Source organism: Oreochromis aureus, linkage group 7 (genome assembly GCF_013358895.1).
Source record: "Oreochromis aureus strain Israel breed Guangdong linkage group 7, ZZ_aureus, whole genome shotgun sequence".
NCBI classification, from domain to species: domain Eukaryota; kingdom Metazoa; phylum Chordata; class Actinopteri; order Cichliformes; family Cichlidae; genus Oreochromis; species Oreochromis aureus.
In genome coordinates this window covers 27501849-27525170 of record NC_052948.1, presented here as the reverse complement: position 1 = coordinate 27525170, position 23322 = coordinate 27501849, and the positions used below count along the sequence as shown (strand labels likewise).

Sequence of the window (23322 nt, the reverse complement as noted above, 5' to 3'; positions counted from 1 at the left end):
TGCTAAGACATCAGAATAAGACAAAGAGGTTTGCCTGGGCCATGAATCACTGTCATTGGACTACTGAAGACTGGAAGAAAGTATTATGGACTAGAATCCATTTTGATCTATAAACTGATCATTGAATGAGGAATTCTGTCAATTAGCGTGTTCTTTTGGTATGGTGATCCATCCAGTCAGTCTGTCAGGGCTTGTGATCAGTGAGCTTCTCTCTTTTGTTCTTCTGTGCTTCTCTCTTTTTATGTTTCCTTAGTAGAGCTAAATCTGTCGTGGGCTTCTGATAGCCTAGTGAAAGAAAATTGTGTGGGTTATAGGATAAATTTAGATAAACATTCCCTGGACCTCTGACTGTAGTTACTGTCAATCGTGCTCATCAAGCTGGAATAATCCTACTGACTATTGCTATATGCTACTATTTTTGCACTTCATATTCATGTGCATCTGCGTGTATGGATGTCTGTGTGTTTGTGCATTTGTATGTCTATTAGAAAGAGAAAGAGAGAATGTGAGATGCTGTGTTTGTGCCGGTACATGGCGGTAAGGCCCCCACAAAAATATGTGCCCCGGTGTCTGTCACATATCGAAGAAGGTACTCACAGACATAACATCAGGTACAGCTTTACATTACCAGTGATATTTTACCAGTGATATTTATGTAGATTCTTTTTCTTCAACTGGTCTTTCTGAGTTAACTGCAGTTATTACTGTTAGCTCCATAAATATTTGGACAGAGGCAACTTTTTTATAATTTTGGTTTTGTACATTACCACAATTAATTTTAAATGAAACAGCCAAGATGCAGTTGAAGTGCAAACTTTTTGCTTTCATTCAGTGGGCTGAACAAAAAGATTGCACAATAATGTGATTAACTAAAGGATTTTTAACACAATACCTTTATTTCAGGGGCTCAAAATTAATTGGACAAATTAAATAACTGACAATAAAATGTTAATTTCTAATACTTGGTTGAAAGTCCTTTGCTGGCAATGACAGCCTGAAGTCCTGAAACCATGGACATCACCAGATGCTGGGTTTCCTCCTTTTTAATGCTCTGCCAGGACTTTACTGCAGCGGTTTTCAGTTGCTGTTTCTTTGTGAGCCTTTCTGTCTGAAGTTTATTCTTCAGCAAGTGAAATGCTCAAATGGGTTAAGATCAGGTGACTGACTTGGCCATTCAAGGATATTCCACTTCTTTGTTTTAATAAACTCCTGGGTTGCTTTGGCTGTAGGTTTTGGGTCATTGTCCATCTGCTTTATGAAACCCAATCAATTTGACTCCATGTAGCTGGATTTGAGCAGACAGTATGTCTCTGAAAACCTCCGAATTCATTCAGCTGCTTCTGTCCTGTGTCACATCGTCAATAAACACTAGTGTCCTAGTGGGACTGGCAGCCATGCATGCCTAAACCATCACACTGCCTCTGCCATGTTTTACAGATGATGTGGTTTGCTTTGGATCATGAGCTGTTCCACACCTTCTCCTTGCCGTCATTCTGGTAGAGGTGGATCTTGGTTCCATCTGTACAAGGAATGTTTTTCCAGAACTGTGCTGGCTTTTTTAGACGTTTTTTGTTTGTTTGTTTGTTTGTTTGTTTTTAGCAAAGTCAAATCTAGCCTTTCTATTCTTGAGGCTTATGATGCCCTCCAAGCCACTCATAAGCCTACTGTAGTTACTTTCATGCTGTCTTCTCTTTATGATAGACTTGGATATTGATATGCCTACCTCCTGGAGAGTGTTGATCATTTGGTTGGATGTTGTGAAGAGATTTCTCTTCAAAATTGGAATAAATGAAATTGAATTGAACTGAAAAGATCAGATATAGCTGACTTTAGTATATCATGTTTAACAGATTTTGCAACAAACACTCCATACTGTCTTATCCGGCAAGATCATATGTACCTTTTAAACAGTGGTATGCCGGGGTCATTGGCATGGACTTCCGTCCACTGCTCTTAGACTCTCCATTACATTCTTCTACAGTATTTACCTCAATGGTTGCTCACCCCAGTTCCTGTGAAATCATATTTTTCTGGCCACTGAAACTGGCCAGGAAGCTGCTGGAAAACTGGAAAGACAATATTTATTCCTTACACTACTTTATATCAGAATCAAAAGAGGCAAGCCGAGCTACTCTCTGTTGTTCTTCTGTAATCGGTTTGCTGTCCATAACTCGGCAAACAAATTATTGTCAGTACACTGTAAAGCATGCTCCTGTCAAATTGTCCTTCTCAGTTTGCAGCATTTAATGGCCTGAAGTTCCAGTTAAATAAACTGTAATTGGCATTATCCCATTTTACTGTGTGTAGGTTTCCCCTGGCTAATATATGCTCCCTCCCTCCTTGAACCCAAACCAAACTGCTCCTAATATTATTCAGAATGTTAATGGTTTGACTCCCTGCTCCTCCACTCTGGTAAGAGTCCTTGAGCAAGAGAATCCCAAATTACTCTGTGAATATCTGTCATTGTGTGTGATAAGTAAAAAGGGTTGCACACACAAGTGAATTTTGTGCGTGCAACCATTAATGGTAGAAACCATTCCACACCTGTAGGCCAGGTGAATCATCTTTTGTTACAGTGTTTAGTGTCCTGAAATCTATATACAATCTTCTGCTGCTGACCCTTTGTCTAACAAGGCCCATGGGCATAAACCAGTGATTACGACTGTCTCTAATGGCTTTCACCAGCATACCTGCAGGGCATTTCCATACATCATGCATCATTATGATGTATGAAAATTATACAGTTTCTATACTACTTAAAATCAGGTGTGTTGGTTATTTTGCTCTCCTCCTCTTACAGCTTCTGGTTCTCACATGTAGTAACATCAAAATGAGAAATCTTGACTCAAGTAATGGAAGTCGTGTACATCAGGCTCATCCATACAGCACTACAGAAAGGTGATAGAGATGTGGTTTAAAAAAAAATGCATAGAGACTCTGACATTCATTAGCTGTTTATTGTTGTGGCCACTTCCACATTGATAGTCTCTGGCAATTCTTGAACCATGGTCTGGTGCTCTCCTCTTCCTGAGGCCCACAGCTCCAGACTGCTATCTCACTTTCAGAGGAACTTGAATTGCATATTGACTGGCAAGATATACATAGTTCACTGATCCACCCACCTATACCTGTGTTGAGGCTAGAGGCAAAGAGATGACGGCCATGACAGCCAGAACACAGGTCTCCCAAAGCATCAGCGTCAATATGGATTGGCTGTAGCTCAGGTGGTTTGATCTGGATGCCAAATATCCCAAGTTGCTTGATAGAAAGCACTTGTGTAGAAAAAGCATAGAAAAAAACTGCTTGAATGAATGGGTATGACTGAGGCAAGATTCTCAGTGCCCAGGTAGAATTTAAAAGTGATATATAAGAACCAGTCCATTTACCAGTATCAGTGTCTGTTTTATTTATATAACATATTTCATTACAATGGGCTTACAATTTAAAAAAAAAAAAAAAACAGTGTGTAGGTCCCTGTGACAGACAGGTGACCTGTCCAAGGTGTACCTCCCCTACACCCCATGGCAGCTGGAATAGGCTTCAGTCCCCCACAAGTCTGAAATGTATTAGTGGAAGAAATGTGATGGATGGTGGCGTGTAGGTCTACAATGTCTTATAGCAAAAACAACAAAACAAAATGTCATAAAGAAACAAGCTTGAAGTTAAAACACAAACATACAAACTCTCACACCTATGCATGCACGCACACAGACACACCTGCACACACTGGGTGGCTGTAGCAGGTCTTGTGCTAATGAGAAGGTTGTTGGTTCGAGCCATCCAGTCTGCAGGCCAAACATCTTTGGGCAAACTACAAACCCCATGTTGGTCTCCGATCTTGGAGTATGAATGTATGTGAATGTTAGATAGAAAGAGAATACGAAAAGGTACTAGTATGAATATATGAATGGGTGTGAATGAGACAAGTTGTATAAAAGTGCTCAGGTAGAGTAGAAAAGCACTATATAAGAACCAGTCCATTTACACACACAGACAGTAAAATGTAAACCTGTGAAAATAAAGATTTTTAAGTTTGGGTTGTTTATTCTTCAGCCCAGACACAGCTCTTTCCTGTTGGAAGAGAGCAGCACAACCTGAAAAGGGCATCCATAGAAGCAGTGACACCATTTGTCCTCCAAAGGCTGTGTGCAAAGTTCAAACTCTTTATGAAAATATCACACCCAAGGTATAGCTGATGCAGGAAACCATCAGACAAAAACCTACAGGGCCTTTCTAAACTTATCCAGAGTAACCTGAAAACAAATAGTTTCATTATGGCAACTCCTTTGATAGTTGCTTTTTATTTCTGGACAATGTAATGTGTATCTCATCTGGTGTCTGCACAGTTCCTACCCCTTAGACCTAGATGAACAGTAATAATTTACTGTACTCAGAATGTCTGTGAAGGTTCTCAGTCATCCAGGTCATCGTAGTCAAAGGAGTTTGCAAAGAAAAGCGTCTGGACTTCTTTGAGTTGCTTGAAGACGTTTCACCTCTCATCCGAGCTTCTTCAGTTCTAAGGTCAAATGGCCGAGAGTCCCAGATTTAAACCCAGTGGGAGTATCCCCAAAGAGGGACAAAGGACCCCTGGTGATCCTCTAATCACATGCGACAAGGTGTGGCGGGTGTGGTACCTAATCAGCCAGGGTTCTGGTGAGCTCATTGTGAAACCTGGCCCCACCCTATCATGTGATTTCCTGAGGTCAGATGGCCCAGGATGTGAGTGGGCGTTAAGGCGTCTGGGAGGGAACTCAAAACTGGATTATAGATGGCAGACAGTTGGTGTCGTAAACCACCGCCTCTGTTCAAAGATGGTCGCTCACAGTGGACATAGATGGCCTCTTTCACTCCTCTTTCAAACCATCTGTCCTCTCTGTCCAATATGTGAACATTGGCATCCTCGAAAGAGTGACCTTTATCCTTAAGATGCAGGTGGACTGCTGAGTCTTGTCCTGTGGAGGTGGCTCTTCTATGTTGTGATTAGAGGATCACCAGGGGGTCCTTTGTCCCTCTTTGGGGGGATACTCCCACTGGGTTTAAATCTGGGACTCTCGGCCATTTGACCTTAGAACTGAAGAAGCTTCTCGGATGAGAGGTGAAACGTCTTCAAGCAACTCAAAGAAGTCCAGACGCTTTTCTTTGCAAACTCCTTTGACTACTGTACTCAGAAGCAGTAATAAGTTCATTTATTCCAATGAATTGCTGTCATAATGCAATACATTTTACACACTTGTACTTTACAAACTGTTACTGTAGAGGTCTAAAAAAGCAGCTATATAACATTTGCACTTCAAGTTGGTTTATAATCAAATGTACTGTAAAAAGTTTCATTGCTGCTATATTCTTTAAAAAGAGTGTACTGATGTGCATAAATATAATAAAGTCTGGTTGACGTGTCAGTTTAAACACCTCCTTTTTTGTGTGTGCGTGCATGTGTGTGTACGTAGGCATCCAGAAACTGCAGTCGCTGGACTTCAAAAGACCCAGTCACATCCTGAGCTCAGAGAAAGTCCTCATACACTACCTCCAGAAGAGATGAGACACACCAGCTCGGACTGTGTATACGCAATCCAAACTGACAGTTCATTGAGAAAAAGGCCTAAACACCATTTCACCTCAGTGAATGCACAGTGACAACAACGATTTAGCATGCAAGCTCTGGTAGAGCCAGTGAATTATTAGATAATTATTTATATATTTGAATTGTTCATGCATGATAGCTTTCTATAGATGCATAGATATAGATAAATACAGAAAATGCTTGAAATAAAGCTGTTTGTGTGAATATCATGGCTGCAGTTTATCATTTTGCCCAGAAGAGGCCAGCAACATATTGTAGGAAAACTATAGGCTGTCATCTAAGGATCATCAATGAATATCTATTATGTACTTCCAGAAATTTAGTGTTCGAAGAAAACATTCCTATTAAAAAAGGAAGCAATGAAACATGAAAATACCTCAGTAGACATCAATCAGAATACTTTATTAATCCCTGGGGAAATTATGTGGGTTATGGTTGCTCCAGTATAGTAACATTAATAGAAACAAAAACAGACTAGACTATTAGCAATACAATATGTTCAGATATAAGGAATAGCACAATATATACAAATCACCATATAATCAATATCCAGGGTTGACAAATGTGGTTATAAATAAATATCAAGAAAATAGACAGCAACATTAATGAGTGAGAAACAGCTTGTGCAAAAGAATGTAACTATTGCAGTGTTTACAGTGTATTAGATGGAGGAGTTGTACAGGGAGATGGCCACAGGCAGGAATGATTTCCTGTGTTGTTCAGTGGTGCTTTTTGGTCATCTCAGTCTCTCACTGAACGTGCTCCTGTGGCTAGCCAGCATGTCATGAAGTGGGTGGGAGGTATTGTCCAACATTGTCTTTATCTTGGACGTGGCTGGTAAGCTAGCTAGGGGATCCTGATGTGGTCTGACTATGGGTCGGAGCTGGTCCAGGATGAGTCTTTCCAGGGTCTTCATGATGTGGGAGGTCAGTGCCACAGGCCTGTAATCCTGGGGGCCACTGGGACATGGTGTCTTTGGTACAGGTGTAATGCTAGGATTAACAGGTGGTAAGTTTAAAACAGAAGGGAAGTAGCAAATATAAACTCAAGTTGTTAAAACTAATTTATTTACAAAGAAAGCACTAAAATACTGTGGCCAGGCAGAAACATGAAGTTAAAACATTAAAAGCAATTAAAACAATACAGCCACAATGCAATGGCCTCAGCCATGAAGATCAAGTCCCATAAAAGTCCAAACGGCGCAAAAACCAACAGGATCGTCGCCGTCCTGTCTGCCTCTTCATTCTGGTGCCAACTAAAAAGAAGAGAGGGCCAGCGGCAGTCACCATTCTTGAACTCCACTGGAGATTCGTCTTAGACGGGATTGATCGGGATTTACCCCAGATTGACAGAGCTCCTAACTCCGCCCGGCAGCCATCCCGCTGCCTCTCAATCCTCTGCCATGAGCCTCTCTCGGCGAGGAGCTACCTCCCCTCAGCACCAACACAGACCTCTCTGCTCAGCCCCGATCACTCTCTCCAGTGCGCGGTGGTCCGCGTTCTCCTTTGCCGCACGCCTCGGCCAGCTGCCCGTAGCCGGGCCTCTGTGCCGCTCTGCGCGGCCGTCGCCCACACCGGTTACCACGCCATGTCTCTCCTCTCCTCTGCCATCCTGGTCTGCCAGGCTCTCTTATTGGCCTCTGGGACCTCCCAAGTGTGTCAGGTTCATAATCAGGAAGGGGCGGAGTCTTTCCAGGACAAGTCACCAATAAATACCATAAAAACATGCAATAAAACCCATAAAAATAAAACACTGTACAATATTAAAAATAGTAAAACACAGCAAAACATGCACAATTAAAAGAACCCTAGGTAACTTGTCCCTTTCCACCCCGTGACACAGGGACGAGGCATTATTGGAAAATTGTGCATAAAGTGAAAATAATTATTCAACAGAAAAATGTTCCCAATCAGTATTAAATGGAATAATATTACTGCTTCATACTTTGAGTTCATTTGAAATAATTTGAATTCTGTTTAATGTCAAGCTTAATATTCTATAAATCATATGCTTACAGTGGCCCCATATCGTTGAAAAACAAACTGTCATGTTGACAGAGCTGCCGTCCCCTCTTCATGATCTTCACAGTTTTTCTTGCTAATGTACTAAAGGAGTTATTGATAACTTTTTTGCACTCCACCTTCTCTACATCAACCATATTCACCAATACAAGACTCATCTGTTATGTCAATATATTACTGAAGCTCATCAGCTGCTGGTCTCCACTCAGTTTGCCATCACAGACCAGAGGTTTATCCACACCACACATGCCATCAGAAACAACTGCTGGTCTCTGTGAGAGTTTTTAATATCACAATGGGGATTGTATGAACTAGCTAGATAACTATAGCAACTTATTTTGAACATGTAATTTGTTCTGTATCAGACCTGCCCCATTTTCACAAATTTTTTTCTAGTGACACGTGAAGTGCAATATAGATTATTATCTGATGTAATCATTTTTATACCTGCAGCCTGTTAGAAAATGTGGTATATCAATTGAGGGAAGCCAAGTCTGGTTTACACTCCTGGTGATGCAGATAAGATAGATTACAAGATTAAGTTATTTACAACAGATAAGTAACAGATAAGATAAGATAACAAGATAACATAACCTTTATTAGTCCCACACGTGGGAAATTTAAATGTCTCAGCAGGTAGAGCATCTACTAATCAGAAGGTTGGTGGTTCAGTCACTGGTTGCTTCAGTCTGTTCAGTTCAGTTCATTTTTATTTCAAACATATACATTCACCAACATTTCATAAAATCTTTCCATGCAGTTGTTTGAAAAGGAGTAGGCAGAAGTATATACTTATTTAGCCCTACCCCCTCAGGTTTACATCCTCATCATCTAAATTTGAACAACAAAAACGTATACAATGCCTTCAACTTAGAACATAACATCACAAAAAATATTTTCTCATATTCAACTAAAACTATATTTAGATTTGCTAACTTGCAGAAGAAAATAAACATCACTTTGACTGCTGTCTTAATACAATGTAATACTTATTACATTAAGGCCTAATACTTTCAAATACTAATACCTAATACTTTCAACTTTGGTTTAAAACATCTAGCCACGCAATGGGAAGGAATGTTCCCTCTAAACACAGGGAGGTTCATTCAAAGGAACTTTTATGTAGACGATGGACTTGTGTTATATCAGAAGCGGAAGCAATAAAACTAGTGAAAGAGGCAAGAGAACTGTGTAGCAAGGGTAAACTAAGATTACACAAGTTCATATCAAACAGTGAAAATCTGATAAAGTCACTGTCGGGAGAAGAGAGTGCTGAAAGTATTAAGGACTTAGATCTATTGATGGAAAAACCACTTGGTGTTCAGTGGTGCATTTCTTCTTATGAGTTTCAGTTCAGAATAACTGTAAAAGAGCACCCGATGACAAGAAGAGGAATTCTGTGCACAACAGCATCAGTGTATGACCCACTGGGATTTGTGGCACCCTTCACCTAAGAGGAAAACAAATCCTGCAACAGTTATGCCAAGAGAAAGTAGAATGGGACGAGCCACTCTCAGATCAACACTGTCACTGTGGGAATCCTAGATCTTCAAAACCATCTTCTTGTGAGCCCTTGAGAGTCGGCCTCTGTTTCCTCCCAAAGTTGTGGGGGCCTGCTGCATCCTCCACATTATATCTGTGTGGCGACACATTATGTCTACCAAGAAGAAGGAGAGAAGGAGGAGGCGGTACAAGCATGACAAGAAGCCAAAACAGTTGAAGGTGCAGGTGCAGACAGGGAGCTTTCAGGAACCTGTGTCTGAGCCAGGCTTGCTGCACAAGTGTCTTCTGAACAGCTGCCTGCATGATGTAGTCATGTTCAAACAGCAGCTAAGGCCGCAAGAAATAGCCTGCTGTTGGTTAAAAAAAAAAAAAGTTACATATTTTTCTCCTAATTAGTGTTGCTGTATGAGTATTGAATCTATTTGTTCAAATTGTAAATAGTGTGCATTAATTGTTCTTTATTGTATATTTGTGTATTTTTATAAACCTCATGTGTTCATGATTGTATATGTTGAATTTAATGTAAACGTTATTATAAATGTTAAACAAATCATTTAAACAAGTGTAAGTTTTAGTAAAGAGATCACCCTGACAGAAAAATCTCACTTCACATTTGACATTTAAAGTGCTTTATTTAAAGTTTGTCAACAAGTTTCTCAAATAGTGACCGATATCACTCTGCCCTTTGAGTAGCTGCCCTCTCCCTCTCTTCCTCCCTAGCCGGAGCCTGTCTCTCTCTCTGTCTTCCTCTCTTTCTGGTTGGTCCTTTAAAAACGGATAGCCTGGCTGTCCCTGGGCCTCTTCTGTAGAAGGGGTCGAGGGTGTAGCGCTGATTGCATCACCTGTTGTGAAAGTCAGGTTGCTGGTAGACTTTTTGAGCGCTGCCACTGGAGCACAGCATCCATCATATTGTACCGCTGCCAGGTGGTGGCAGTCGGGCTACCTGCCTCTACACCCTTCCCTGTAGATGGGTCCCTAAGAAAATATGTATTAATTGCCATATTATCACAGTTACACTGACTGTATTATTAAATTGCAAAGTACATTTTATTTAAAAAAAAAAGAAAAAGAGGAACTTACATTTAAGGAATGGTAAACAAGTAAAGTATTTTTTTAAACCAATCTAAGGAATCAGATAGGAACGGGTACATTACCTTGTATTTGGCCTTCAGGTTGTTCCACTTTTTTTGCTTGTTTTGCTGTTATAGCCTGAAGAGCTAACAAAGTCCCTGAGGGAAAAGAATGTGGCACTGTCACTCCAATAGGTATTTATCACAATAGACGTGTTGCTCTAATCCTTCCCTAGAACACAGGGAGCACTCAAAATCAGTACTTACTCTCATCTAGTCTTGCAGGAATTTCTCCTTCCAGTAAAAAGACTCTCATTTGCTGCCCGCCACTCAATGAGAGCCCGTGTTTCCTCGCGTGTCCTTTGATTAAAATATAAAACGTTAAATATTCCATAGTAATAATAATTCAAGCAAAGAATAGCTTTTATAATAGGGAATAATAAGCAAAACAATCAGGTGCTCTATTAAAACTTAATGTTCATAGAAAATTCAAAAGAACTGAAGATTTTTAAACATTATATAGGACAGTGTAACATTTGTGTGAACGACTGGCTATTAAAAATACCAAAGCGATTTATATCAGAGCCTTTAAAGATTGTGGCAAATTTCCAAATGAAATGTCGAGATAAGGCAGTTTTCTTCGGGCACACTGAACCTCGTGCTTGCTATTTGGCAGGCAAGGTGTCTCCGAAAAAAAGCACAGGAAATTTATAAGTGTCTCTACTGTTAAATGTACTAAACATTAGAATTTTAAATACCTATATTCTCACATAAAAATGCATTGAAAATACACTGCATATTACAACTATAGAAGTATTTAACTTTTGTGGGTCTTCTCCTCAACCATTTCCACAGAACTCTTGCGAAATGGATTCTGGGATATTTGGCTGTAGCACCAAGTCCACCCAAGTCACCACCAATGCATGCTTGACAAAACGAGAGGAGTGAGTACACATCTGGGAATTTTTAGCATACTCAGCTTGATGCCTACTTTGAATTGGAAAAGTAGTTGGTCTGTGACTGATGACGTATCACAAGTCCACGAGAACGCAATTACACACAAGTACGCCTACGTCTCAGATCATTTCATCCATCTTTATGAGCAACATTTTAACTTCTTTAACTCTGGAGTGATGAGCTCCAACAGCATGCTTGACATTTGCTCAGATAGGACAAAAGAACAATGAATGGTTGCAGTTAATTGCTAGATTGGACTAAGTCAAGATCAAATTTGATATTTTTACACACTTTAAATTGTCATAAAGTTATACAAACCTTTTTGACAAATTCTGAATAGATCTGCAACATATTTAATTATTTGTGCATCTATAATATTCATCTTTTGGAAATTGAATACATAAAGTCTATATTTGTTTTTTTAATCACAATGGTATTTAATATACTGATTGAAAAGCTGAAGAGTTTTTTTTATTGTTGTTGTGTCATTTAAGTGTAGATACTTACATATCCTGTGCCATGGCAGTCCCCTAAACATGGAAACTGATTTATTGACGATGCCAAAATTGCCTTCATCTCTGAAGTTGGACAAGCAAAAACTTATGTAAATTTCTTATAAAATAAACAATACATAAAGCAGAAGCTTTTGTATACTGAGTAGGGTCTGATCGTAGCCAACATTCTCAGCCTCAGCAGCTAATACTTTTAACAACTTAGCCTTGCATGTTAACTAAAAACCAAAAGGCTAACACAAACTATATCTGTAAGGTCCACCCTCCACATCTTCTTGAGCCCTTATCTGAGCCCTTGGTATACCTCCAATACATAAATGATGTGTATGTATGTGAATCTATATATGTGGTTACTCCAAAAGATCTGAGAGTCTCGATAGCAGATACAGCCTGCCCTGTACTTTGTTTTAGATGGCTTTTGAATTGTTAGTCCAGTCCAGTTTATTGGTCAGGTGCTTATATGAGTCCATTATGCCAATGCCCATTCCCAATATGTTTGTTTCTTTAAAAGTCCACCACCAGCTCTTGATTTTGTGTTGACCTGGAACCGGCGCTGATACCAACTGATGAAGTCCTTGGTCAGTTTGACAAAGTAGGGTAAGATGAAACCACACCTATTGCATCAATGGCCAAAAATTTATATCACGATATTGACAAACGACACTCAAAAAAATAATCAAAAATACACATTTCACTTTTTCAAGCGAGATCAGGCCGACATGGAAGCAGAAGCTGTAATAAATATAAGTTATATAAATATATTTTAAGCAGCCAAAAAGGACTCAATTGATTATAATGTAGAACACATTATGTACAATAACACAGACCTACTATAAAGACTTGCAAACTTGCAAACCAGATAATTTCTTTATTTTAGATACAACCCCTTCTTAAATCCAGCATAAGCAAATATATTGTACATAAAAAACACAATATTGGAAATCAGTTTTGGGCACAACACATCGTGCACGCGCCAACGCATTCTTTAAAGTTGTGAAGGAACGAAGTGCACGCGGAGACCACCTCTTAACATTAACAATGAAAACTCCGCCTACCTTTGCTTTCCGCAGTAACCTGACATTCCACTGAAGTCGTGGTTCAGAGCGCGCTACCGTCTGCAACGTCAGGGCCACGTCGACTAAAACAAACAAAAAGACGCTCAAAAATTGTTCCTGACTTTTTTTTTTCTCAGTCTGAAGCATAGTTTTGACACAGGGCACTATGTTAGATTCGTCTTCTAGCGAAGACACTGGCGGGGAGTCCGACTTAGAGCCTCAGAGGAAACCGGACGCCTCTTCCTCTGCAGAGAAACGGGAAACGGGACCCCCGGGCGGCCAGCAGTTGCGCTCCGCGACACCTGGAAGCCTCGCCGGCAAAAGTGCGAAAGCGAACAGCGATACAGATGAAGAGCAGGAAAAGAGGAAACGTGAGTCCATTCAGAAGGAGGAAGAGGACAGGAAGATAAAACTGCAGATTTATGTGTTCGTCCTCCGGTGCATAGCCTACCCGTTCAACGCCAAGCAGCCCACCGACATGTCCCGTCGGCAACAGAAGGTGAGTTATTGCTGCACACCTGTTGTGTATCTGCTAGGCAAAAAAACACTGCCTACCACTGAAAATGTGTTAACTGGAAGCAAAAGCTCTTAACAGTCTAAAAAGTCAATACAAACGAGAAAACTATGCATCTTTTTTGTGATCACAAGAACCAACCGGTCAATTCGGTTTATATTTGATCCACAGTTAATCGTTAGTTTTAACTAAATATACCCAGAAACGATGGGACATCCTGTGAAGGTTCGCAGAATGTTACAGGAGTTTTCGTGGCAGCGTTCCCAGACCGGAGCTTGGGAAAGTTTTCTTGGCATCAGGGGAGCATTCGCTTCTGGCAAAAATGACAGTACAGAGGATGTTTTACGGACCTTTACCGGACCTCCAGTTCCACCGCAACTGATCTCAGCAGCAGCTTCAGGTATTGCTGCTCTCCGGCAGATTAGTTGTGTTAACCGGTATTACAAGTCTAGCAAGATCACGATTATACGGTCATACCCTAAAAGCATACAGTGCTACACAACTTGGAATATTTCACAAGTCAATTTCAGCCGATAATCAATTAATTTCTCATCTTATTTATCCGCTTTTTGGCGGCAGGAGCTGACGCGTCTGCAGGGGAGAAGCAACCTGCTAGTCTGCAAGTCATAAACTCACAAAAAAGAAAAAAAGAGAAACAATAGAACGAGTTTATTCTTAAACAAAAACTTTTTACAAAAATGTTACTTTATGAGTAGCAGCTCATTAAAATCTGTGATTGCAAGAGTTTTTTTCTCTGTTTAGGCAGATTTATGAACCCGTTAATATATCTGCTTTACTAAATCAGCACAAAATGTAAGGAAATCTGTTTGGTTGTTTATTTCTTTTATTATGCTAATAACAAAAGATGACTAATGTGGCTATCAGATAATTGTTAATAGTTAAATGACCAATGTTGGTGTTTATGATACCTGTTTAAGACTTTAATGTTGTTCAAACGAGAGCTTTACACATCTCTTGAAAATTCTCCAAAAATGTTGTTCAGTGTGATGACAGTGAACTTCAGCTGTTAGTGAGGGAAGGAGTGATGAAGTTCTGTGTAAGCTTGAAGTGGCCAAGATGGCACTGCTGGTATCAATATTGTAACACATTTAGATATTTTTAGTATTGAATAATATTAAACGTTTGTTTTGTTTTGTTTTTCATTAAAAATAAATTAAAATTAGGATAACAAATCTATTTTAAGTACAAATAATGTACTCTGTAGTGCTTTATTACCCATAATTCATAGATTCAGACAGACATTTACCTTGAAACAAACACTGAGCACTCTCTGCTGCTGCTGCTCTCACACTGACAGAATGGACGGCTGCCAAACGTATAATGTAAAGAATACACAACAAGATAAACAACCTCTTAAAATAACGACACCAAAAGTAGCTAACAGTTTCAGCAGTTTTCCCACAAAATGTTAACTCTGTCATTATGCCAGTTACTCTGTTATGCTGTGCCTGTCCCTGGAACCAAGATATGTTAACAGTCTACTGTTTGTTGACATAAAATGCATGTCTTTACCTTTTATATTTCTTAATAATGTTAGCATGCTAAATATGATATTATCTTAGCCCATGAATAGCTTAGAAACATTAAACATTGTGTGTTTATTGTTATCTGACGGTCTTGGCAACATATTAATTAGCAAACTGTACATAAGCTGAACAGGCAAAAAATACTCACAAGAGTTCCTCAGCTTCTGCAATGTTATGGGTCTCGCTCTGTTAGTGCCTTTGCTACATTAGTGAAGGTGGGACTTGTTGGTTGACTTATACTAGATCTCCGTGAGGCTCTGTACACTGGTGCACACTTTCCTGCATGTTTCTCACATAGCACGCTGGTGTTCTCGATTGGTCTTTGCTATTGGTTGCGACCGGTTTTGCATCTATCAATTAGCACACTACTAGAGCTGGGCGATATGACCGAAAATTCACATCTCGATATTTTTTAGCTGGATGGCGATATAAGATATATATCTCGATATTTTTTTAAAGCCATAAAGTAAGAACAAAAAGAGAGTTCTTAGTCAAAGCTGTGTCCCAGATGTCACACAGGCACTTTTATTAACATACAGCATAGATGTACATGAAAAAACTACTCAAAAAATAAATTATGAGCATTTATTAAATAATGATGCTCTATAAATAAAAGAAAACTATGTTGTTTTGTGCATAACAAAGAGCTCACAATTGTGCAGTCAAAATGTAAACTAAAAGACGCTGAGCATAATAACAAAGACAGATTTCACAGCTGCTCTGTTCCCAACTTCTACTGCATGACTGACAGCCTGGAGTTTGAAATCCGCTTCGTAACCGTGTCTCTGAACAGGTGCCATTTATGGTCCTTATACACACACAATACGGTAATATTACGTTGAAGCACAGTACGTATTACTCCGCGAGGCTCCTCGGTAGCCGTAATGCTCCGACAATCCATCAAGCGGTGCAGCTCCGTAGCTTACCAAAGTCGAACTAAAACATTTTTTGACAGACTGCTGAGCGCTGTGTATCACATAAAATCGGTTCGCGGTCATCAAGCACAACCAGAATTCATACAAAAGGCGCGCAGTCAACTTTTGAGAAAATGAAAGGATTTCAGGCCGTGCATGGCGTTAGCGTGGCTAGCTCGTTAGCGTGGTTAGCTCGTTAACACGTTGACGCCGTCCAGCCCCACGCACGGGGTGATGCGCAGTAACTCATTAACGGAGATTTGCCGTGTCCATCTTGTCGCTGCCTGCAGGTGAAGCGATGGGGGAGGAGGGGGAGTTGTGCTCAGTGAAGGAGAGGCGAGGTCGAGTAACGTTGCGTAAAGACAAAAGTGGACGAAAGAGAGGCAAACTTGCGGCTCCGCAACTATAATTATAACGTAACATAGACTATATCGATATAAAGGATATTGTCACATCTTATATCTCGTATAAAAATATATCGATATTTTTTTTAAAATCTCGATATATCGCCCAGCCCTACACACTACCACTAGGATCTACTAGTGTACTAGGTTGATTGTACTAAGAGTATGACACATTCAAGGAGCTAGTAGCCAGCTCAAATCATTTTAGCCAAACACACAGCTCTAGATTGGATTGCAGGATGCCCTGAACACTGTCTTTGGCAATTCAGCTGATTATGTGAATAGTTTCCTTCGGTTTGTCCACATTAGAATCACATGAATGTATTTGTGAAGAGCTGGAGTGCAGCCCCGTGTTTTGACATTTCAGCATACATATCTGAGTATCACACATTGCCTTAATTCGTATGCATGTGCATTGTCGAGTAATTCTACCACATACGTAGGAGTCGTCAGTTCATTGCACAGACGACAAAAGCTAAGCAAATAATGTTTATTTTAACATAAGCACATTTTTCTTTTTACTGATTAATGGTTAAGGTTAGGGATGGGGTTATGGCTCATCTCACAATGTATGGATAACCATACGTGAGTGGTTACACCTGACGTTCAGCAGCGGCTTCCTGCGCCTTAATGGTGGCCATGAATAGATGTTGCAGCAGTGTGAAAAGCAAACAGTGTTGAGACAAAGGAAGCCAACACCTTGTTCAGTAAATCAATAAATGGTCTAATGACAAACTCATTAAGTGGATCAGGATGTACCAAGAGCAGTTGTGAATCTAGTGTTTTGGGTCCTTCACAATTCACCATGAGCCTCTCCAATCAGCATTTATTATGTTATAGATAATTTAATAATACAAGATAAGTCTAGTGAAATGACAGGTAAATGACAGATCATTAATCTGGAAATGGGAGAGATTATATTTATTTACATAACAATGTCAAAGATCAAGCTGACTCGTTATAAAGTTGGTTTCTATGTTGTTTCAAACAAGGATAATACTTTCTGCATCTGTGAGTCAGCTAGAGTCTACTCGGGTCTGCTTGGGTCCGAGTCACATAAATTAAATCATCGTGAATGTTCCTACTGACGTCCATGTTGTTGTCTGTTTTTATGACCTTGTGGATTTGTGAATCACTGAAGCATTTGTGCTGGAATTGTATCAAGGCTTCGAAACAATCTGAAACTCATCTCCACCATGATACCTTTGGCCATTTTGGGTATCACTACATCTTGATAATGCTATTCTGTAGAGCAGGGCGATATGGCCAAAAATATATATCACGATATACATTTGAAAATTTGCGATAACGATAACGATATAACTGACGATATAATTGATGCGAGACAAAATACAACTCCACAACTTTACTAGCGCAAAAAAAACCCCATCCATTTATTTTCACTTAAACAAGCAGCTGCTTTTTATATGCATTAAAGCTATATAAAAATTTAACAGTGCAAATGCAAATTCCTTGCTGAAAGTTTAACCAAAAGGCATTTCCAGTAGAAATGGGCTGACATATCCTGAGGATAACCATGTATAATATCCACTGAAGTTAAAAAGAGGTGCTTTGCAACATTAAACTGCAGTGTGCCAAATAAAAAAGTCAAATACGCATTTTTCGGACCATAAGGTGCACGGGATTATAAGGCACATTGAGCAAAACAAAGCAGTCAGATAAGTCCAACTTTATTCAACTCATTCTTCTTGCTTCCTCCACTTCTGTACCATTGATTCATTAATGCTGTTATTCTATCACAGCTGCTCTATTCCCATGTTGTTGCAATAAATTAATGACTAACCTCGTATTGTGGATGGATTATCTCAGTTGTTCTCCTGACTGAAGTTTGGTCCGTTTACAGCATCCTGCGATTGCATTTGTCTCTAACCGTCAGGAACCTTCACGTTAACTTTTATCGATTGGAAAAGTGTTAGCGTTCATCCTCCAGCTTCACTGTTTATGTTATGCTAACATAGCTGTGTTGCTAGCGATCACGTAGCACATTCATTATATACCAGCTAGTCCAACTTCAGTAACCCTACAAACATCACTGCTGTTTAGTTTCCTGTCTTCATTAATGTTGGAAGTGATAACAGAGCTGTACGTTTGAATTTTTTCAGAAATCTCTCAGTCAGAACATGCTATATCATACTTAGGTAACTAGCGAAACTAGCAAGCTAACTTCCGCTAACTTCCTGCTAACTTCTAACTCCGTTAAATGTAATGAATTCTGTTTTCATGGATGCCTGGATGTTAAACCTCGTAGTTACACCTGGTAAAGCAGCAATGCTGATCGTTTTATTAAAGATGGAAGAATTTAGACAGTTTTTAACTCTCAGTGATGCTGCAGTGTTCGTTTGACTTTGGGACCTGAAGCGGACTGAGTTTAGGACCCAGATTACTCCCACATTTACAAGCACCTTAGTCCCACAAATACAGCCGCTTGCATGTTCTACAAAAAAAGTGCTTTGTTGTGTATCTGACGTAAAAACACCAAACCAGTTCCACATCACTGAAGTTGCACCATTTTTACAAACCAATTCTGGTTCATACGTTTCACTCAACAATCCGCTTTCCCCCTTCTCATTCTCCGTTGCCGCCGTGCTTTTTCGGCCATGTGATTATGAAAACAAAGGCACCGCGCATGCGCGTTTTACCCATATTCTATCGCGATATTTCATTTTCTTATCGTTGCCTAACATTATACCGGTATTACCGTGAACGGTATAATATGGCCCAGCCCTACTATTCTGTGAAAGAATGATGCAGACAAGCCCAGCACAATTACAAACGAGTGACTTACTATACCAGACTGTCAATAACTGTGATTAACACATGTTTTGGAGAAATCCCCACACAAAGACAGCAATCTGTGATTGTGCTGATCAGTGTGCTTCAGCAAAACTCTCCATCTGTTAACATTCATGTTGCTCACAGAAAATCAATTTATAAAGTAAAACATTCTCAGAAAAGACTGCAGTGTTTACCGTAATAACCACACAGGTTTCCGGCTGTTTTTGGTTGACTTTTAAGTTTTCTGGGAGTTCATGTCATCAGGTTTGTTCTACACACTGTCAATCAAAGCTAGAAGCTGGCATAGCGTTAGCTTTTATTTGGAATCAATTAAAGAATATATATTTAAATGAAAATACTATGTGCTTTACTTCTTTGTAAGTTAACATGTATTATATTTTCTGACAAGTCATAACAGTCCATTTCACGCACATCTTTAAACATCTGCTGAGCATCCTCTAACCATGCAAGCCTCCTGTTGTTTTTGAGATATTCACAATGGAAGTGTCAGTGAGAATAAAAAAGGAAAAGAAAAAATTCATCTGTTAAGAAAATTGTTAAGAAATAAATCATCTGTAATTAATTAGTGTGTTTTTCTAGCTTTTGGTTTTACAGTATAAAAATATTCTTTACGGTGGGAAAGTGTGTGACGTCACTTGATGCAGCAAATAACATTTTCTGTTGAAAGTAGAAAAAAATGTATCTGAAAATGTATCCGTGTTTTATTTCCTCGATGAGAGCAGAGGTGGTGTTTTATGAGATAATTTCACGATTTTCAGTGCAGTGTGCCACTCTCTCTCTGCTGATAGAGTGAAGGGAGCTCACCCAACAGTGTCTGCCTCTCGCTTTCTCTCATCTATATGCCAGTAATCATTAAAATAAGATATTTATGTTATTTATATATCTATATAGTGTTTATTTTATTACACTTTGGATTCCATTGTTTAGGTGCTTGGATAGTCTACATTAGTTTTCACAATCCACAGTAGGGCTGTTCGATATAACGATATATATCGGATGACGATATAAAAACGTCTATCGTTTCCTTTTACGCTATCGTTTGTTTCGTGGTGTCGCAAAATAAACTGTTTACGGCAATATTTTTTCATTATTTTGATGGTCACTGTAGTGGCTATATTAATTTCCTAAAGTTCTCTCTTTCTCTTATATTTAATATAACCACACTACAGACGGACAAGCACTTGTTTTTATGCATTGTCATTAGCAACAACGACGGTAAAACCACCTCGTGTCCGCTTGTTTATTTTCCACATAAACCTTTCACAATAAAGCTCAAGATCCTGTTGAGACTTTTCAAAATAAACTGAATCACGTGAAAGATGCAGAGTATTTACGGATGAGAAGCAAAAAAGAGCCGTCAGGTGCTAAAAAAATAAACCTTAGACTCAAACGTTAGAACAGGCTTTTTCCCGCAGCACGCTGTGTAATAAATACTCACAAAGAAAACGGCGGCCGTTACAACTTACGTCTAAAAATGTATAGTTTCATGCATCAGTTAAAACACTCGACTCCAGGTACGTGACGCCCAGCTGGAAACACTTCACGCAAGTCTAGCTGCCTGAGATTCACAGAATTTACAGAAAATGTTAAATTTTTGTGATTTATATCGTTATCGGACGATAGATGTCTTAATATCGGGATATGAGATTTTGGTCATATCGCACAGCCCTAATCCACAGCAAAAATAACAATGAAAGAGAGTGTATTAAATCAAAGCAGTTGCATGATAAGCGTTAATTTAGTAATTACAAGACAAAATGTGAATCCTGGTCATTTCTGTTATACATCAAAGACGTATAACAGAAATGACTTGACTGTCAGGTGCTTGTGCTTTTGACTGTTAAGTAGATTAAAGTTAGTATGGTTTGCTAGGTCTAACATGAGAACTGTTATCAAAAAGTCAAGTATCAAGCTCATAGCCAGATGGAAAGAGACAGAGCTGGTTCTTCGAAGAAACTCTTACAGACCTATCAACAAAATTGCTAATATGATGAAAGTTTAACAAATTTATATAACAAATTTCCCACGTGTGGGACTAATAAAGGTTATCTTATCTTAAAGTCATTTTTCAGGCTCAGAATGGACGTTTTGCAGGCAGATAAAATGATCTGTCTTCTTATAGTGCTCAGTGAGCCTGTGTCTTCTTATTTGTCAAAAATATAGTTTTTCTGTTATTTTTAATAATTTGTTGAACAAAAATGATTCAGTAATAATTATTATTAATGTATTTTTTGGAGTTTGCCTACTTCCCTTTAGCATAAATCATTAACTCAGTCAAGTGTTTCTTACATAAACTTTACAATTTTTACAATTTCATCTGAGAGAACAACATTCAGTCTGTTTTTGACTGAAAAAGCCTTTCCCTCTTGTGCTTTTCTTATTGGCAGGCTGACAAGGTTCTGTTATTCAGGTCCTTTTCCCCTTCAGAAAGATATGTTTCGTTGTTAGACTCTACCGTTTCCTTCACACACTGCAGCAGGTGACTGTAGACCTTATTCTTATCTGGTGATCTGCTGTGAGCTGGAGAACCATTGCAAATGGAACCTGTAGCATATGGAGAATAATGGAGCAGAAACCTCTAAGCCAAACTCATTGAAGGACTATGGTTTCCAGCTGCAGCCCAACGTGATAGTTAGAGAATGGTTTTCGACAAACACTGCAGTCACAACCAAGGAGTAGTCTGTCAGAATTTCTCCTTCAGCCACTCAGTGACGCCTTCAGTTCCTGTTTCAATAAACTCTGTTTGCGGTAGGCATGTGACCTCAGCTTCTTTATTGTAGTTAATCAATTTACAGCACACTCTTACATGCCTCACTCGATGTTATTGATTTATAGTTGACAGAGGGAGCAGTTAAAAAAAAAAAAATACAAGTTAGAAAAAGTAGAATAACAAATCATTGTGGTGAGAGAAATAAACATGAAGATCACCATGAAAATTGAAAATAAAATACAAATTAAGCTATTTTATATCTCTTTGTACCACCTTGTGTCACAGATGAGATGGAGCTTCTAATGTGCAGTAATCTTGTTCTTCAAACTCTTTCCAACATTTAGCAGATAAGCTATTTTGGTTTCATCAGTTTTTGGTTCACCAGTAGTTTATTTTTAGTTTATTTGGCACTTAACAGCGTACACTATATTGCTCTACTTGTGCCAGGTGACCAGATCCTTAGGGTGGACCAATTTTTGCGCAGTGTGTTTTAGGGTTTGAAAGCCACAGAGACGAGATACTTAAAGAAGATGGATCCCAGCTCTTCTGATACTGCTGGGATCACTAAAGGTTGTCGCTCAGGCAGCAGCTATCCTTATCTCTCTCTGGAGCATTCTTTAGGTGCCTTCCCAGCTTTCACAACTGTCCAACTGGGATAACCAAATTTACTCAGGGCCTTCATGATATGATGTTCAAAAAGACTGTTTATAAGGTTGGGGAAACCTGCAGTCAGCTGAGACCGAACAAGTCCTTAGATGAGTGATGAAATGTGACCTCCAGATGAACAGAATGTACTTCTTTGGAAGTAATTAAGTAGTAAACCTTAACATTAGCTGTTCAACTATGAACAATTACCCAATAGCCCCAATAGCGACATTAGCCATCTGTCGCCATTACCGTGGGAACTAGCAGACTGCAGTTAGATAACAGATGGATAATTATTGCTGGCTGAATGGGTCACGCATTGGGCTATGGGAGAGTGGATTATGTACATATGGGGATCCGGGCGGATTGGTGGTTGTACAGAGCAACAGAGGAACCGTAGCTGAACAGAGCAGAGAGTCAAGAGTGTGGAGAACAAATCAGAGCAAATAAACTTCAGACCTGAAAAGCAGAACTGGAGAGCTGTTGACTGAGGTTTGCTGACAAGGTGACAGATGTGGACAAAATGATAAACTTCACCTTTTTTACTTTTGCAATAGTTTATTAAAAAGTGTTTATGTCATCACAGTCAGCTGTAGAGGTCGGTGTTAAAATAATGGCAGTGACCGGTTAAATCTTGGATAGTAAGTGCTGTCAAAAAAAAATAAAAATGTAATTAATTAATTAAAATATATATGTAAAAGGTGCAACGTGTGTTGACTATTGCTGTGATGTGGTGCTTACATAAATAAAATTCAATTTACTTCAATGTTTTAGCATAACTAATACCACAGTTCCATCAAATTTCATTTTCAACTTTTCCTTTTTACATGAATTTTTCTTACTCTTGTGATACTAAAAATGGATACAGCATAAAAAACAAGTACACAAAAAAGGTAATTGAATAAGATTAGTTAAAAAAAAAAATAGCAAAAGACAGAGGGGTGGGCATTTTTCTATATCCCAGTTCTTCTACCCCATTACTCCATTGTTGAAATAGGGGAAAGGAAATGCATGAATATTAACTTTTAAAACGCACGTGCACACACAACAAGAACTATTTACATCCAAGCTG

General features: G+C 39.2%; 1 protein-coding gene and 1 long non-coding RNA gene across 4 annotated transcripts in view; one reads left to right on the top strand and one right to left on the bottom strand.

The window, feature by feature from the left end:
- Positions 1-9163: 9163 nt before the first annotated feature.
- On the bottom strand, positions 9164-13205 carry LOC116321360. Its single transcript, XR_004199539.2, has 6 exons — positions 13151-13205; positions 12700-12782; positions 11640-11710; positions 10443-10535; positions 10260-10334; positions 9164-10080 (listed from the first exon to the last, which is right to left on the bottom strand). It is a non-coding gene; the product is annotated as an uncharacterized LOC116321360 (long non-coding RNA).
- Positions 12778-23322, top strand: part of cadps2 (Ca++-dependent secretion activator 2) — a 142297-nt gene continuing 131752 nt past the window's right edge. For all 3 annotated transcript variants that reach the window (XM_039615160.1, XM_031742037.2, XM_039615161.1), the window contains exon 1: positions 12778-13198. In XM_039615160.1, coding sequence (XP_039471094.1) covers positions 12866-13198 — 333 coding nt within the window. In that variant the 5' untranslated portion in view covers positions 12778-12865. The remainder of the gene's footprint in view (positions 13199-23322) is intronic.